Source organism: Nerophis ophidion, linkage group LG28, assembly GCF_033978795.1.
Source record: "Nerophis ophidion isolate RoL-2023_Sa linkage group LG28, RoL_Noph_v1.0, whole genome shotgun sequence".
Lineage (NCBI taxonomy): Eukaryota > Metazoa > Chordata > Actinopteri > Syngnathiformes > Syngnathidae > Nerophis > Nerophis ophidion.
The window spans coordinates 2,203,514-2,221,838 of record NC_084638.1 but is presented as its reverse complement, the minus strand read 5'-3'; the positions used below and the strand labels follow the sequence as shown (position 1 = coordinate 2,221,838).

The window sequence follows — 18,325 nt, the reverse complement described above, 5'->3', positions numbered from 1 at the left end:
TGATATGGAAGAGTATTACACGGTTACTCGGCATAGCTCGGTTAGGAGAGTGGCCGTGCTAGCAACCTGAGGGTTCCAGGTTCGATTCCCGCTTCCGCCATTCTAGTCACTGCCGTTGTGTCCTTGGACAAGACATTTACACACCTTCCCCCAGTGCCACCCACACTGGTTTAAATGTAACTTAGATATTGGGTGTCACTTTGTAAAGCGCTTTGAGTCACTAGAGAAAAGCGCTATATAACTATAATTATCTGAGAGCCAAGCTGGCTTGGTCCGCATTGCTGGCAGTAAGTCGGACACGTTTCCAGTGAAGGTTGGACTCCGCCAAGGCTGTCCTTTGTCACCGATTCTGTTCATAACTTTTATGGACAGAATTTCTAGGCGCAGTCAAGGCGTTGAGGGGTTCCGGTTTGGTGACCGCGGGATTAGGTCTCTGCTTTTTGCAGATGATGTGGTCCTGATGGCTTCATCTGACCGGGATCTTCAGCTCTCGCTGGATCGGTTCGCAGCCGAGTGTGAAGCGACCGGAATGAGAATCAGCACCTCCAAGTCCGAGTTCATGGTTCTCGCCCGGAAAAGGGTGGAGTGCCATCTCCGGGTTGGGGAGGAGACCCTGCCCCAAGTGGAGGAGTTCAAGTACCTAGGAGTCTTGTTCACGAGTGGGGGAAGAGTGGATGGTGAGATCGACAGGCGGATCGGTGCGGCGTCTTCAGTAATGCGGACGTTGTATCGATCCGTTGTGGTGAAGAAGGAGCTGAGCCGGAAGGCAAAGCTCTCAATTTACCGGTCGATCTACGTTCCCATCCTCACCTATGGTCATGAGCTTTGGGTCATGACCGAAAGGATAAGATCACGGGTACAAGCGGCCGAAATGAGTTTGGGTCTCTCCCTTAGAGATAGGGTGAGAAGCTCTGCCATCCGGGAGGAACTCAACGTAAAGCCGCTGCTCCTCCACATCGAGAGGAGCCAGATGAGGTGGTTCGGGCATCTGGTCAGGATGCCACCCGAACGCCTCCCTAGGGATGTGTTTAGGGCACGTCCAGCTGGTAGGAGGCCACGGGGAAGACCCAGGACACGTTGGAAAGACTATGTCTCCCGGCTGGCCTGGGAACGCCTCGGGATCCCCCGGGAAGAGCTAGACGAAGTGGCTGGAGATAGGGAAGTCTGGGCTTCCCTGCTTAGGCTGCTGCCCCCGCGACCCGACCTCGGATAAGCGGAAGATGATGGATGGATGGATGGATGGATATCTGAGAGCCATATGTAGTCATCAAAAGAGCCACATCTGGCTCTAGAGCCATAGGTTCCCTACCCCTGCACTAGAGTATAAGTCCCATTTTTGGGGGAAATGTATTTAAAAAAAAAATCCAACAGCAAGAATAGACATTTGAAAGGCAATTTAAAATAAATAAAGAATAGTGAACAACAGGCTGAATAAGTGTAGGTTATATGAGGCATAAATAACCAACTGATAAGGTGCCTGCTATGTTAACCTAACATAGTATGATAAGAGTCATTCAAATAACTATAACATATTAAACATGCTATACATTTACCAAACTATCTGTCACTCCTAATCGCTAAATACTTCCTCGGTGTTGCTTCTAAACAACTCTGCCAACTCCAAAGGTAGACAATGCGCCGCTTCCTTTTGCAGTAATGTGTTAATAATTTCCAGAGGTGGTTAGTAACGCGCTACATTTACTCCGTTACATCTACTTGAGTAACTTTTGGGATCAATTGTACTTCTAAGAGTAGTTTTTATGCAACATACTTTTACTTTTACTTGAGTATATTTATAGAGAAGAAACGCTACTTTTACTCCGCTCCATTCATCTACAATCAGCTACTTTTTTTTAATCGATCTGTTAATGCACGCTTTGTTTTGATTTTGTCAGACACGCATTCAAAGTAGGATCTACACATGCCTGCCTTTCACCAATCAAATGCAGTCACTGGTGACGTTGGACCAATCAAACAAAACCAGGCGGTCACGTGACCGTCACACGTCGAATCCGACCTAAAAAAGTTGTACCATTTAGTGGTCAATTGTGCGGAATATGTACTGTACTGTGCTGTCTGCTAATAAAAGCTTCAATCAATCAATCAAAAGTGTAAAGGAAAAAAGACACGTTTTATTTCAACCGTACTTCCCGTCAAAAGCCTAAAGACTGATCGCACAGTTCCTGTCTTCACAATAAAAGCGCCGCTCCATCGTGCCTGCGCTAACAAAATAAGAGTCTCCGAAAGCCAGAGCAAACAAGCTACGGAGTTTGCCGCCAATGTATTTCTTGTAAAGTGTATAAAAACGAATATGGAAGCTGGACAAATAAGATGCCAAAAACCAACGACTTTCATGTGGTATTAGACAGAAAAGAGGAACTTTTTTTCTCCTCCATTTGAAAACGTGGACGTCTGATTCCGATCAATGCAAGTCATCAGAATCAGGTAATACACCAACTTATATTCTTGTCTTCATGAAAGATAGGAATCTATATGTTAAACATGCATGTATATTCATTAAAACACCTTTAACATGTAAACAAAAACGGCAAAATAAATAACTATAAATTATATAGTGTGTGTGTATATATATATATACATATATATATGATATGTGTGTGTATGTATATATATATATATATATATATATATATATATGATATGTGTGTGTATGTATATATGAGGTAGATCACCTCGACTTCGTCATTTATTAAGTAATTGATTAACGTTGAAAAACTTATTGGGGTGTTACCATTTAGTGGTCAATTGTACAGAATATGTACTGTACTGTGCAATCTACTAATACAAGTTTTAATCAATCAATCAATCAAATCGATGAATGCCTACTGAGGCTATGGTGCTGTTAAGTTATTGTGGCTCAATGTGCCATTTTATTTTATCTTAATGTACTATTATTTAATATATATTATTGTTTTAGTTGCTTAAGAGATATTCCTGGCTATGAATTTGCTCATTGCTATTTTTATGTTTTTGTGCATTACTTGTTGCCGTAATCATTAAACAAACAGGTTACTCATCAGTTGCTCAGTACTTGAGTAGTTTTTTCACAACATACTTTTTACTTTTACTCAAGTAAATATTTGGATGACTACTCCTTACTTTTACTTGAGTAATACATCTCTAAAGTAACAGTACTCTTACTTGAGTACAATTTTTGGCTACTCTACCCTAACCTCTGATAATTTCACACATAAGTTGCTCCAGAGTGTATAAGTTACACCTCTGGCCAAAGTATGAAAAAAAACTGCGACTTATAATCCGAAAATACGGTACGTTCCTCATTTGCGTGTGCCTTTGTGTACAGAGCACCCAGGAGAAGCAGTCATGTCGTGAGAAGAGCATGCAGGACCGTCTCCGTCTCGGCCACTTCACCACCGTGAGACACGGAGCCTCCTACACGGAGCAGTGGACCGACGGATATGCATTCCAGAACCTGATCAAGTAAGGATCCCACATGCCCATGCAGCATGTTTCTTATCCTCGACTGTATTTTAGAGTCTGCAGTCAGTGACGCTTGGCTGTACGCAGGCAACAAGAAGGCATTAACCAACAGAGAGAGGAGATTGAGCGTCAGAGGAAGCTGCTAGCCAAGAGGAAGCCTCCGAACCCCGCCTCGCCCTCCCTGTCTTTGGCCGCCTCCTCCGAACCCAAGCAGAGAAAGACCAAAGTGGTCAACGGCAATGATTCCGACCCCTTCCTGAAGCCCTCGCTGCCCCAGCTGTGAGTGCACCATTGGAAGAGTTGCACCCAACACCGATACACGTCCCACGCTACATTGACTTTTGTTTTGTTGTGTTAGACTGACCCTAGCTGAATACCACGAGCAGGAGGAGATCTTCAAGCTCCGCCTTGGACATCTGAAGAAGGTCAGTAGCAACGCATTTGAAAAGCTCGTACCGTATTTTCCGGTCCATAGGGCGCACTGCAGAAGAGCGGGTCTAGTCAGGTCTATACAAAAGGCGCACATTAATATTTATTTTTTCTGAAATGTAAAACTCTTCCTTGTGGTCTACATAACATGTAATGGTGCTTCTTTGGTCAAAAGGTTGCATAGATTATATTTCACAGACCGTCTTCCAGTAGCTTTCTGACAGTCGCTTCAGGATGCGCCGTTTTGAGGGCGGTCTCATTTACGTCGGCAGCGTCTTCTCACCGTCATCTTTGTTGTAGCGGTGTAGCGTGCAAGGATGAGAGTGGAAGAAGTGTCAAAAAAGAATCTGTTCATTTTACAGTTAATAACTGTTTTTGCTTACGTTATACTATTATGGGGATAAAATTATGAATTGTTAATCAGTTCACAATAAAAACCTATAGAATTTACGGAAAAATACTGGCAGCTGTGGTTGCCAGGAATTCACCGTAAAACAAATACCAATTTTAGTGTTGCCCATCAGCCTATCCCCGGATACTTGTCTTTAGAGGTGGAATGAAGCCATAGTACCCGCAGAGTATATGCAAACTCCATACAGAAAGACCCCTAGCCCGGTAATCGAACCCAGGACCTCCTTATTCAAGCATTAACCACTGGAACGACCTACCTCTGAGTGTTAGACAAGCCTCCTCTTTTCCTGTTTTGAAATCTCTCTTAAAACATACTTTTATTCCCTGGCTTTTAATTGAGTGATATCCATCCTGCAATGGTGCCCCATAATACACCTGCTGTGAACCTGTTTTTATGTTTTATTTATTTATTATCATGTTCTGTTTGTGTTGTGTTGTGTTTGGTCGGTTTTCGTATTATCTTTTAACCTGCCCATTGTACATCACTTTGGCTACCCCTGTGGTAAATTTTAAATGTGCTTTATCAATAAAGTTGATTTGATTTGACCGTGCCAACGTACCTACTATCTGCAAAATGCCTGTGTTTTTGAGACTTAAAAGTATTTGTACAACCTTTCACTGGACAACTCACAACATGTTCCTTCAAGTGAGCTATTAAAAAAAAATAGCCTTGAATGCACCGTATCTGTTAAATAGCTGCTGGCAACCAGTTCCAACACACTTAAACACACCGCGTGGTTTATGAAGCACATAGACCTAACCCCTCCATGTCTGAAACCACTTGCCACAAACATACAAGAAAACATGTTGTGAGATAAAAGTTAACCAGGCCAATGCTTTAACACAAACCCCTAAAACAATGAAGGTATGCTGTAAATTTGGATTTACGTAAGAACTTTACACTACTTCATAATAGAAATGGCAACAGCGGAGGTTTAATGTCCCATAACAAGAAGATAGAGAAAAAGAAGTTTATGGACTTCGTTGTCGCCACGGACTACAAAGGCGGACCCACGCAAATTTTCAGGACATATGCAGATCCCAAATGTAGATCAGCAGGTACCAGAATGTAGGAAAAGTCGGCCTCAGAGCTTACCAAAGTCGTACTAAAACATTTTGATAGATTTTTGAGCGTCGTGTGTAATGTTCTGTATTTTCGATGGAACATATAAAATGCCGTTGCTGTTTACTTGAGTCATATTGCAGTCTAAACTTATCTCTTACTTATAATTTAAATATAATTGTATCGACTTTTTGGTTTGCTTCCTTTTTATTTAGTTTTTATGAACTTTTGTTCCGTTTTCTAATGTCTGTGGATATTTTAGTTTTTTTGTTTTACCCCCTGCACACAAAGATTGAGTGCTCTCTCATTTGAACACCTCTTCAACCACCTTTTAGTAGTTTTAGAGTAAGGCCGCAGCCTAGTCTGCCCTACTTCCACACCTTCCATATTTTTAAACCTTATTTCGCAAAATCCCGCTTTTGATGATATCACATTCTGAATATTTTCATCCATCCATCCGTTTTCTACTGCTTGTCCCGTTCGGGGACGCGGGGGTTGTGCTGTAGCCTATCTTAGCTGCATTTGGGCGGAAGGCGGTGTACACCCTGGACAAGTCGCCACCTCATCGCAGGGACATTCTGAATATTTGTTGCAGTCAATTCATTTGACATCAAATAAGATATTTACACATTTTTGTGACCAGTAGACTGGCCTCTACTGGTCACACTTATCATTACACCATGTACCTAATAAAATTGCTTCGAGGTCGGTAAGCAGAACCAAAATTATTCCGTACATTAGGCACACCAGGTACACTGTCGGGTTTTAATTTAAAAAAAGGATTTAACGTGCGCCTTATGGTACGGTAGGGGTGTCCAAACTTTTTCCACTGAGGGCCACACACAGAAAAATTAAAACATGCCGGGGCCGTTTTGATATTTTTCATTTTCAAACCATAACAAAATATATGGATTCTTTTTTTTTTTTTTTTACCTTTAGCACTCCCAGGGACCGTAGAGGGTCTTTGTCATTAAAATGTTAAAAATAAGTCAAGTTATTTTCATTTTTTATGTAACGCTTACAGTAAATCTCTATAGCAACTTCAAGTTGCCTTTTCAGTCAAAGACAACTTTGTTTTTTTTATAGCAAAACTGAAATATGCAGTATTTCCCCCATTGCCCAAAACATTCAGAAAGCAATGCTTGATCTTAAGTAATTGAAGCCCTAAAAAGATCAATAATGCAGGACACCATTGATTTGATTGTATTATTATTTCTGAGTAATCACAGTGAAAAAATAAATCAAATCCCACTAAATATCTTTGGGATCCAAAAGGTCCCCCACTCATAAAGTGATACATTTTTTATTATTATTTGTTTAATTTTCAACACTTAAGTTACGAGATCAACTTCAGATATATCTGTCGATTTTACGTTTGTAAATCCCACTAAATATCTTTGGGATCCAAAAGGTATACCCACTCATAAAGTGATGCATTTTTATTATTATTTGTTTTATTTTCAACACTTAAGTTACAAGATCAACTTTAGATATATCTGTCGATTTTACGTTTGAACTATTATTTTGTCGGTTTTATGCTCTTTTGTCAAAAAAAAACACTGTTTTTAATATGCTTGATCTTAAGTAATTGAAGCCCTAAAAAGATCAATAATGCAGGACACCATTGATTTGATTGTATTATTATTTCTGAGTAATCACAGTGAAAAAATAAATCAAATCCCACCAAATATCTTTGGGATCCAAAAGGTCCCCCACTCAAAGTGATACATTTTTTTATTATTTGTTTGATTTTCAACACTTAAGTTACGAGATCAACTTCAGATATATCTGTCGATTTTACGTTTGTAAATCCCACTAAATATCTTTGGGATCCAAAAGGTCCCCCACTCATAAAGTGATACATTTTTTATTATTATGTGTTTGATTTTCAACACTTAAGTTACAAGATCAACTTCAGATATATCTGTCGATTTTACGTTTGAACTATTATTTTGTCTGTTTTATGCTCTTTTGTCAAAGAAAACACTGTTTTTAATATGCTTGATCTTAAGTAATTGAAGCCCTAAAAAGATCAATAATGCAGGACACCATTGATTTGATTGTATTATTATTTCTGAGTAATCACAGTGAAAAAATAAATCAAATCCCACTAAATATCTTTGGGATCCAAAAGGTCCCCCACTCATAAAGTGATGCATTTTTATTATTATTTGTTTTATTTTCAACACTTAAGTTACAAGATCAACTTCAGATATATCTGTCGATTTTACGTTTGAACTATTATTTTGTCGGTTTTATGCTCTTTTGTCAAAAAAAAACACTGTTTTTAATATGGCAACAACACACATAATATTTTCCACATAAAACATTATATAGTGAAATAATTTAAGTAATGGGAGCCTTAAATAGGTCAATAATTAATTACAAAAAAAAAATAAAAATAACTTTTTTTGTTAGCATTGGCAATAACAGGAGTCTTGTTCACGAGTGGGGGAAGAGTGGATGGTGAGATCGACAGGCGGATCGGTGCGGCGTCTTCAGTAATGCGGACGTTGTACCGATCCGTTGTGGTGAAGAAGGAGCTGAGCCGGAAGGCAAAGCTCTCAATTTACCGATCGATCTACGTTCCCATCCTCACCTATGGTCATGAGCTTTGGGTCATGACCGAAAGGATAAGATCACGGGTACAAGCGGCCCAAATGAGTTTGGGTCTCTCCCTTAGAGATAGGGTGAGAAGCTCTGCCATCCGGGAGGAACTCAAAGTAAAGCCGCTGCTCCTCCACATCGAGAGGAGCCAGATGAGGTGGTTCGGGCATCTGGTCAGGATGCCACCCGAACGCCTCCCTAGGGAGGTGTTTAGGGCACGTCCAACCGGTAGGAAGACCCAGGACACGTTGGGAAGACTATGTCTCCCGGCTGGCCTGGGAACGCCTCGGGATCCCCCGGGAAGAGCTGGACCAAGTGGCTGGAGATAGGGAAGTCTGGGCTTCCCTGCTTAGGCTGCTGCCCCCGCGACCCGACCTCGGATAAGCGGAAGATGATGGATGGATGGATGGCAATAACAGCAAAATAAAGACAAATTAAATAAAAACAAACAGCCTGCATGGCAGCTTTGTGTCAACATTGCAACTTTTCCCTGTTAGATTTGACCTCATTCTCCTTTTTTTAGTGTTTATTTTTTATTTTTTGCAATAGCATTTCCAGAATGTGTGGCGGGCCTTTAAACAATTAGCTGCGGGCCGCACTTTGGACACCCCTTTAGTACGGAAAATACGTTACACTCAGATGTGTACGAGCAATGCCAAAAGGGTTGAATTCTGGAGTGTAAAGCAGGTTTTGAAGTCTTTCTGTCTGTGTGGTGTGGTCCACACAGGAGGAGGCTGAGATCCAAGCAGAGCTGGAGCGATTAGAGCGTGTGAGGAATCTTCACATCCGAGAGCTGAAGAGGATAAACAATGAGGACAGCTCAGCGTAAGTCCACGCCCCCTCCATTTGCTGCTTAAACGTGTGGAAGGAAATCAGCCTCACAAAGCATGGCTGCCGCCCCCACGCAGGTTTAAAGACCATCCCACTCTGAACGAACGCTACCTTTTACTGCACTTGTTGGGCAGGGGCGGCTTCAGCGAAGTTTACAAGGTAAAGTTTGTCTTTGTCACACCGCCAAGCACGTTCTGATTGCACGTGTGTGTGTGTTTGCTTTGCGACCCCACAGGCCTTTGACCTGTTTGAGCAGCGCTATGCAGCTGTTAAAATCCACCAGCTCAACAAGAACTGGAGGGAGGAGAAAAAAGAGAACTACCACAAGTAAGCGCTGAAAATGGGCCGACGCACACGTCCACACGCTTTGTTGACACCGGTTTCCTTCCAGGCATGCGTGCAGAGAGTACCGCATACACAAGCAGCTGGACCATCCCAGAATAGTCAAACTGTATGACTATTTCTCCCTGGATACTGACACGTGAGTCACCTCTGACCCATATCATGCGGACACAACATTTATTATCCCACATGGGAATGGTTGCTGTTTGTGAAGCATGCACTGCCGTTTTATATAACTCCCTGACCTATGGTATAGTCAGAGCAAATATTGGAATGTGTGTAATCACTAATGGGAGTGTGTAAACAATTCACAGAAATATTGTCTGACTCGTGTGTGTGTGTGTGTGTGTGGAGGTCTAATCTGAGTGCCAAAGTCCTACACATGGCTGGCATTGCCTCATATGTGTGACGAGTTCACATAACTATATATACTATAGGCAGGTGGAAATAACCGATTTTTAGATCCATCGCACTTCAGACATGTAGGATTACTGTATTTTTCGGACTATAAGTCGCAGTTTTTTTCAGTGGGGCAAAAAAGTATTTAGCCAGCCAGAGATTGTGCAAGTTCTCTCACTTAAAGGGGAACATTATCACAATTTCAAAAGGGTTGAAAACAATAAAAATCAGTTCCCAGTGGCTTGTTGTATTTTTTGAAATTTTTTTCAAAATTTTACCGGTCTCGGAATATCCCTAAATAAAGCTTTAAAGTGCCTTATTTTCGCTATCTTCGAAACCACTATCCATTTCCCTGTGACGTCACACAGTGCTGCCAATGTAAACAAACAATGGGAATACCACAGCAAGATATAGCGACATTAGCTCGGATTCAGATTCGGATTCCAGCGACTTAAGCGATTCAACAGATTACGCATGTATTGAAACAGATGGTTGGAGTATGAAAGTATTGAAGAAGAAACTGAAGCTATTGAGCGAATAGCTATTGACGCTATTCATAGCCATAGCATGGCCGAATAGCTGCGTTAGCATCGCCGGTAAAATGTGCGGACCAAACGATCAGGACTTTCGCATCTCGTGACACTGGAGCAACTTAAATCCTTCGATTGGTAAGTGTTTGTTTCGCATTTAATGTGGGTGGAAGGAAACGTAATATAGTTGCAAATGCATCTGCAGGTTATCTATACAGCTCTGTGCCATGTCTGCTTTAGCACCGCCGGTAAATACCATGTTAGCATCGATTAGCGTAGCAGGTTAGCATCGATTAGCTGGCAGTCAACATCAACAAAACTCACCTTTGTGATTTTGTTGACTATCTTTGCAAATGCATCTGCAGGTGATCCATACATCTCTGTGCCATGTCTGCTTTAGCACCGCCGGTAAATAGCATGTTAGCATCGATTAGCTGGAAGTCACGCCGCGACCAAAAACGTCTGATTAGCACATAAGTCAAGATCAACAAAACTCAACTTTGTGATTTCGTTGACTTAATGGTTGCAAATGCATCTGCAGGTTATCCATACATCTCTGTGCCATGTCTGCTTTAGCACCGCCGGTAAATAGCATGTTAGCATCGATTAGCGTAGCAGGTTAGCATCGATTAGCTGGCAGTCAACATCAACAAAACTCACCTTTGTGATTTTGTTGACTATCGTTGCAAATGCATCTGCAGGTTATCCATACATCTCTGTGCCATGTCTGCTTTAGCACCGCTGGTAAATAGCATGTTAGCATCGATTAGCGTAGCAGGTTAGCATCGATTAGCTGGCAGTCAACATCAACAAAACTCACCTTTGTGATTTTGTTGACTATCTTTGCAAATGCATCTGCAGGTGATCCATACATCTCTGTGCCATGTCTGCTTTAGCACCGCCGGTAAATAGCATGTTAGCATCGATTAGCTGGAAGTCACGCCGCGACCAAAAACGTCTGATTAGCACATAAGTCAAGATCAACAAAACTCAACTTTGTGATTTCGTTGACTTAATGGTTGCAAATGCATCTGCAGGTTATCCATACATCTCTGTGCCATGTCTGCTTTAGCACCGCCGGTAAATAGCATGTTAGCATCGATTAGCGTAGCAGGTTAGCATCGATTAGCTGGCAGTCAACATCAACAAAACTCACCTTTGTGATTTTGTTGACTATCGTTGCAAATGCATCTGCAGGTTATCCATACATCTCTGTGCCATGTCTGCTTTAGCACCGCTGGTAAATAGCATGTTAGCATCGATTAGCTGGAAGTCACGCCTCGACCAAATATGTCTGATTAGCACATAAGTCAAGATCAACAAAACTCACCTTTGTGATTTCGTTGACTTAATAGTTGCAAATGCATCTGCAGGTTATCCATACATCTCTGTGCCATGTCTGTCTTAGCATCGCCGGTAAAATGTGGAGACACTCTGGCACATTCAATGGGGGTCTGGCGGCAGACACTTTGGCATCTTTGGGCCAGTGGTGCAACTTGAATCCCTCCCTGTTAGTGTTGTTACACCCTCCGACAACACACCTACCAGGCATGATGTCTCCAAGGTTCCAAAAAAATAGTCGAAAAAACGGAAAATAACAGAGCTGAGACCCGGTGTTTGTAATGTGTTGAAAATGAAAATGGCGGCTGTGTTACCTCGGCGACGTCACATTCTGACGTCATCGCCTCCAGCGCGATAAACAGAAAGGCGTTTAATTTGCCAAAATTCACCCATTTAGAGTTTGGAAATCAGTTAAAAAAATATATGGTCTTTTTTCTGCAACATCAAGGTATATATTGACGCTTACATAGGTCTGCTGATAATGTTCCCCTTTAAAATGATGACAGAGGTCTGTAATATTCATCATAGGTACACTTCAACTGTGAGAGACAGAATGTGAAAAAAAAATCCAGGAATTCACATTGTAGGAATTTTAAAGAATTTATTTGTAGATTATGGTGGAAAATAAGTATTTGGTCAATCATTCAAAGGAGGTTTTGCTCCAAATCTCACGATACATGGCCCCATTCATTCTTTCCTTAACACGGATCAATCGTCCTGTCCCCTTAGGAGAAAAACAGCCCCAAAGCATGATGTTTCCACCCCCATGCTTCACAGTAGGTATGGTGTTCTTGGGATGCAACTCAGTATTCTTCTTCCTCCAAACACGACAAGTTGAGTTGATACCAAAAAGGATACATGGATGATACAGCAGAGGATTGGGAGAATGTCATGTGGTCAGATGAAAGCAAAATAGAACTTTTTGGTATCAACTCAACTCGTCGTGTTTGGAGGAAGAAGAATACTGAGTTGCATCCCAAGAACACCATACCTACTGTGAAGCATGGGGGTGGAAACATCATGCTTTGGGGCTGTTTTTCTGCTAAGGGGACAGGACGATTGATCCGTGTTAAGGAAAGAATGAACGGGGCCATGTATCCTGAGATTTGGAGCCAAAACCTCCTTCCATCAGTGAGAGCTTTGACCAAATACTTATTTTCCACCATCATTTACAAATAAATTCTTTAAAATTCCTACAATGTGAATTCCTGGATTTTTTTTTCACATTCTGTCTCTCACAGTTGAAGTGTACCTATTAGAGATGCGCGGTCTGCGGTCTCATCCGCGGGTGAACCGTGGGTGAACCGCGGGTTGGGCGGGTGACATGACGAAAAAATAGATTTTAATTAGATTTGGGCGGGTGGCGGTTGAACCATCCGCAAATATTTGATATACATGGTTCTGGGATCGGTATTCTTTGCCATTCAAAGATCCATTTAAGACCCGTGTCATAAAGCGAAGAAGACAATAGGAGACGCTATTATTCTCTTGAATGACTGCCGGCAGTCACCCAGTTAATAAGTATTAGGGCGTGCTATGAAGCCATTGGCTGTGTCGCCTTCTACAACATGTACGATCTGCTTGTCAGTCCAGCAACATGTTGTGTGTGGCTTCCACGGCAAACACGCACACAACTGCAAGGCATACTGGGTGACACAGAGTACATTAATGGTTGTGATATAAACAATTTTAACACTCTTAGTAATATGCGCCACGCTGTGAAGCCACACCAATTAATAACGACAAACACATTTCGGGAGAACATCCTCACAGTACCACAACACAACAAATACCCAGAATCCTTTGTATTCATGGCACCCCCTGAAAATTTTATACACCTCGCTAGCAGGTGTATATATATATATATATATATATATGTAGGTGTGGGAAAAATCACAAGACTACTTCATCTCTGAAGTAGTCTTGAAGTAGAGATGAAGTAGTCTTGTGATTTTTCCCACACCTACATATTGCGCTCTACCACGGTATCGAGCACTATTCTCTGGATAATCCAATCAAGACATATCCCGCTCCAAATTGACATTTGTTGAGCACTGTACGACGATCCGAAATGGAAAAATTCAGCATCGACTACTCCACGAAGAACATTCCCATACCCGCGCAGAAGGACTACAGGCAAAGACTCATAGAAAAGACGGAACACTTCCTAAGAAGGATGCGGTGGAAAGCACACTTTTTCCTCCACCCTGAAACAAAAGGAACGCAAAAGGAAACTTACGGATTCAAATCTACCAAGAACCCACCCACATTCAAGGAATTAAAGGACTTTGAGAACGACATGCTCAAAATGATACAATCAGTCAAATTTAAGCCAGCCCGCCACCCATTCCTCACCAAGCTGAAAAATGACACGGAGCGCATCAAGAAAGTAAGCAACCTCATCATAGCCGCCGATAAAACCACAAACTTCTACAGAATGGACATACCAGAACATAACTCTTTACTGGACAAAAGCATCACCAAATCATACAAAAAAGCGCAACCCAACACTTTACAGAACATTCACCTGGAAAACAAGCGGATCGCAACCGAACTGGACATTGAGGACAGGGTGGACGCCACAGCCAACAAAGAAGCCTTCATCACATTGAAGGACCACAAACCCAACATCGCAAATAACCCAACATGCTAATAAACCCAACTAAATCCAAAATAGGAAAAATCAGTAAAATAATCCTGGACAGAATCAACGCAAAAATCAAGGACAAAACACCACTCAACCAATGTAGAAATACAGCAGCAGTAATCAAATGGTTCAACAACATCCAAGACAAACAACAACACAACTTTATCTCCTTCGACATCGAAGAATTTTACCCTTCCATCACGCAAGACCTACTGACCCAAGCACTAAACTTCGCCTCGGACTACGACTCAATCACAGGCAACGAAAGAAACATCATCCACCCAAAGAACTCCATACTCATCCACAACAGTACACCATGGCAAAAAAAGAACAATTCAACATTTGACGTTACTACGGGGAGTTTTGACGGAGCAGAAATGTGTGAACTCGTTGGGAGTTTCCTCCTCTCCCAGCTTGCTAGCCTCAACCTGAACCTTGGTATTTACCGTGATGATGGACTGGCCGTGTGCCGCCCTCGCCAAGGAGCAGCGAGAACACCAAGAAGCGCATATGCCAAATCTTCAAAGAAAACGGCCTACGGATCACGATTGAAGCCAATAAGCAAACCGTCAACTTCCTCGACGTCACTTTCAACCTGAGAAATAACAGCTACCAACCATTCACCAAACCCAACACAACACTCCAATACGTGCACCATGACAGCAACCACCCACCCACCACCACCAAAAGAATACCTACCGGAATTAATAAAAGGCTATCGATGCTGTCATCTAGCAAAGCTGAATTGGACCAAGCAACCCCCCCGTACCAGAAAGCACTTGATGAAAGCGGATACAACTTCACCCTCACCTATGAACCCACTCCAGGAAACCAACCAAAAAAGAGCAGAAAACGAAACATCATCCGGTACAACCCGCCATTCAGCAAAAACGTCTCAACCAACATCGGCCACAAGTTCCTCACTCTGATCGACAAACACTTCCCCAAAGGCAACACCCTAAGAAAAATATTCAACAAGAACAACATCAAATTGAGCTACAGTTGTATGAACAACATACAACAAATCATTTCAAACCACAACAAAGCAATTGCAAAAGGACTGCCTACCCCCAGACTAAACGACTCTGAAACCAATAAGGAATGTAACTGTCGCAAGAAACCTGATTGCCCTCTCAACGGAGGGTGCTTACAGACATCAGTCGTTTACCAAGCAAAGGTAACACGCAAGGACATTAACACATCCGACACGTACGTAGGATTAACCGAAGGAGCGTTCAAAACAAGATGGAATAATCACAACGCCTCCTTTCGAAACCAGACTTTGCGGAATTCTACAGAACTCAGCAAACACATTTGGAACCTCAAAGACAATAATGTTGAATATTCAACAACATGGCAAATTCTTGAATCCAGCTCACCTTACAACAGTGGTAATAAAAGATGCAACCTATGCTTAAAAGAGAAACCGTTTATTATATATCATCCAGATCTATCATCCCTCAACAAGCGCAGAGAAATCATTTCAACATGCCGCCACAGACGGAAACACCTCCTAGGTAACACATGAGCCAATCACCACACCCTACGCCTGCCTGTACCCACCCACTCTGTGCTCTATATAAACCATTGTATGTGAATGCTTCCATTAAAATCTCCTGATGATTGAGGGAACCCCTCATGAAACAGTTCTGTAGAGATGAAGTAGTCTTGTGATTTTTCCCACACCTACATATCGCGCTCTACCACGGTATCGAGCACTATTCTCTGGATAATCCAATCAAGACACATATATATGTATATATATATATATATATATACATACATACACACATATATAAAAATGTGATTATTTTTTGGGCCATAATTGTGCAGCCCTGATGAAAGTCTCTCCGTCTAATCTTGTTGGGTTTAGTTGACCGGTAGCTATATTCCCTCCCATCAGGTTCTATACCGTGCTGGAGTTCTGCGAAGGCAACGACCTGGATTTCTACCTGAAGCAAAACAAGCTGATGTCAGAGAAGGAGGCGCGCTCCATCGTCATGCAGATCGTCAGCGCCCTGCGGTACCTCAACGAGATCAAACCTCCCATCATCCACTACGACCTCAAGCCCGGTGAGTGTCTGCTCCCACCAGGACCGGTCAGTCTCCGGTGCACAGAATTCCATTCATGTCCCAAACCTTGCAGGTAATATATTATTAGTGGACGGAACTGCGTGCGGGGAAATCAAAATCACAGACTTTGGACTGTCAAAGATCATGGATGATGATAACTACGGCGTGGACGGGATGGACCTGACGTCCCAGGGAGCCGGGACGTACTGGTAAAAGACCAGGATACCTAAACCTGCACCCTGCACCGGATGTGGATCAGCATTGTATTTGGCCTGTGTTGCAGGTACCTCCCTCCGGAGTGCTTCGTCGTGGGAAAGGAGCCACCGAAGATTTCCAACAAGGTGGATGTCTGGTCCGTGGGCGTGATCTTCTTCCAGTGCCTCTACGGGCGCAAGGTAACATGCTCCTTCAGAAATGTATTTACCTTTGGAAAATGTAGAAATAATAACCGTGGCAGCTTTGTTGTTGTTTTACCAGCCGTTTGGTCACAACCAGTCCCAGCAAGACATTCTGCAGGAAAACACCATTCTCAAAGCCACTGAGGTCCAGTTCCCTGCTAAACCCCAGGCCAGCACAGAGGCCAAGGTACACACACACACACACACACACACACACACACACACACACACACACACACACACATATTTACAGTCCTGGTCAGAATGTCATGGCTGTCTTGACTTTTCAATCATTTCTACAACTCTTATTTTTCTGTGATTAGAGTGAAGTGTGAAGTGAATTATATTTATATAGCGCTTTTCTCGAGTGACTCAAAGCGCTTTTACATAGTGAAACCCAGTATCTAAGTTACATTTAAGGAAGTGTGGGTGGCACCGGGAGCAGGTGGGTAAAGTGTCTTGCCCAAGGACACAACGGCAGTGACTAGGATGGCAGAAGCGGAAATCGAACCTGCAACCCTCGTGTTGCCGGCACGGCCGCTCTACCAACCGAGCTATGCCGCCCTAAATGGGGGGGGAATGGGAGAAAAAAATTGAAGATTAAATAAAATAAAAAAAAATCAGTCTAAGCCTGGGCCCTGGAGAGGGGGTCCAGACTGAGGCCAAGGGGGGAAAAACAACTCATAGCCATAGTACACATTTAACTTGGTATCTGACGTATGCTAACTTCTTCAGCTAGTTTTACGCTTTGCTTTCTCTAATTGTGAATGATATTTATATAGCGCTTTTCTCAAGTGACTCAAAGCGCTTTACATAGTGACACCCAATATCTAAGTTACATTTAAACCAGTGTGGGTGGCACTGGGAGCAGGTGGGTAAAGTGTCTTGCCCAAGGACACAACGGCAGTAACTAGGATGGCACAAGCGGGAATCGAACCTGCAACTCTCAAGTTGCCGGCACGGCCACTCTACCAACCGAGCTATGCCGGCCTAAATGGGGGGGAATGGGAGAAAAAAATTGAAGATTAAATAAAATTTAAAAAAATCAGTCTAAGCCTGGGCCCTGGAGAGGGGGTCCAGACTGAGGCCAAGGGGGGAAAAAACAACTCATAGCCATAGTACACATTTAACTTGGTATCTGACGTATGCTAACTTCTTCAGCTAGTTTTACGCTTTGCTTTCTCTAATTGTGAATGATATTTATATAGCGCTTTTCTCAAGTGACTCAAAGCGCTTTACATAGTGACACCCAATATCTAAGATACATTTAAACCAGTGTGAGTGGCACTGGGAGCAGGTGGGTAAAGTGTCTTGCCCAAGGACACAACGGCAGTGACTAGGATGGCAGAAGCGGGAATCGAACCTGCAACCCTCGTGTTGCCGGCACGGCCACTCTACCAACCGAGCTATGCCGCCCTAAATGGGGGGGAATGGGAGAAAAAAATTGAAGATTAAATAAAATTTAAAAAAATCAGTCTAAGCCTGGGCCCTGGAGAGGGGGTCCAGACTGAGGCCAAGGGGGGAAAAAACAACTCATAGCCATAGTACACATTTAACTTGGTATCTGACGTATGCTAACTTCTTCAGCTAGTTTTACGCTTTGCTTTCTCTAATTGTGAATGATATTTATATAGCGCTTTTCTCAAGTGACTCAAAGCGCTTTACATAGTGACACCCAATATCTAAGTTACATTTAAACCAGTGTGGGTGGCACTGGGAGCAGGTGGGTAAAGTGTCTTGCCCAAGGACACAACGGCAGTGACTAGGATGGCAGAAGCGGGAATCGAACCTG

The 18,325-nt window shown here is 42.6% G+C and overlaps 1 protein-coding gene across 4 annotated transcripts in view; it reads left to right on the top strand.

Moving 5' to 3' along the window:
- LOC133545386 (serine/threonine-protein kinase tousled-like 1-B) overlaps positions 1–18,325 on the top strand; it is a 95,307-nt gene that overhangs the window by 64,920 nt on the left and 12,062 nt on the right. For all 4 annotated transcript variants that reach the window (XM_061890892.1, XM_061890895.1, XM_061890891.1 and 1 more), the window contains exons 10-20: positions 3,326–3,462; positions 3,550–3,741; positions 3,821–3,887; positions 8,700–8,797; positions 8,881–8,962; positions 9,039–9,130; positions 9,195–9,284; positions 15,966–16,135; positions 16,209–16,344; positions 16,419–16,530; positions 16,613–16,720. In XM_061890892.1, the coding sequence (XP_061746876.1) occupies positions 3,326–3,462; positions 3,550–3,741; positions 3,821–3,887; positions 8,700–8,797; positions 8,881–8,962; positions 9,039–9,130; positions 9,195–9,284; positions 15,966–16,135; positions 16,209–16,344; positions 16,419–16,530; positions 16,613–16,720 (1,284 nt within the window). The remainder of the gene's footprint in view (positions 1–3,325; positions 3,463–3,549; positions 3,742–3,820; positions 3,888–8,699; positions 8,798–8,880; positions 8,963–9,038; positions 9,131–9,194; positions 9,285–15,965; positions 16,136–16,208; positions 16,345–16,418; positions 16,531–16,612; positions 16,721–18,325) is intronic.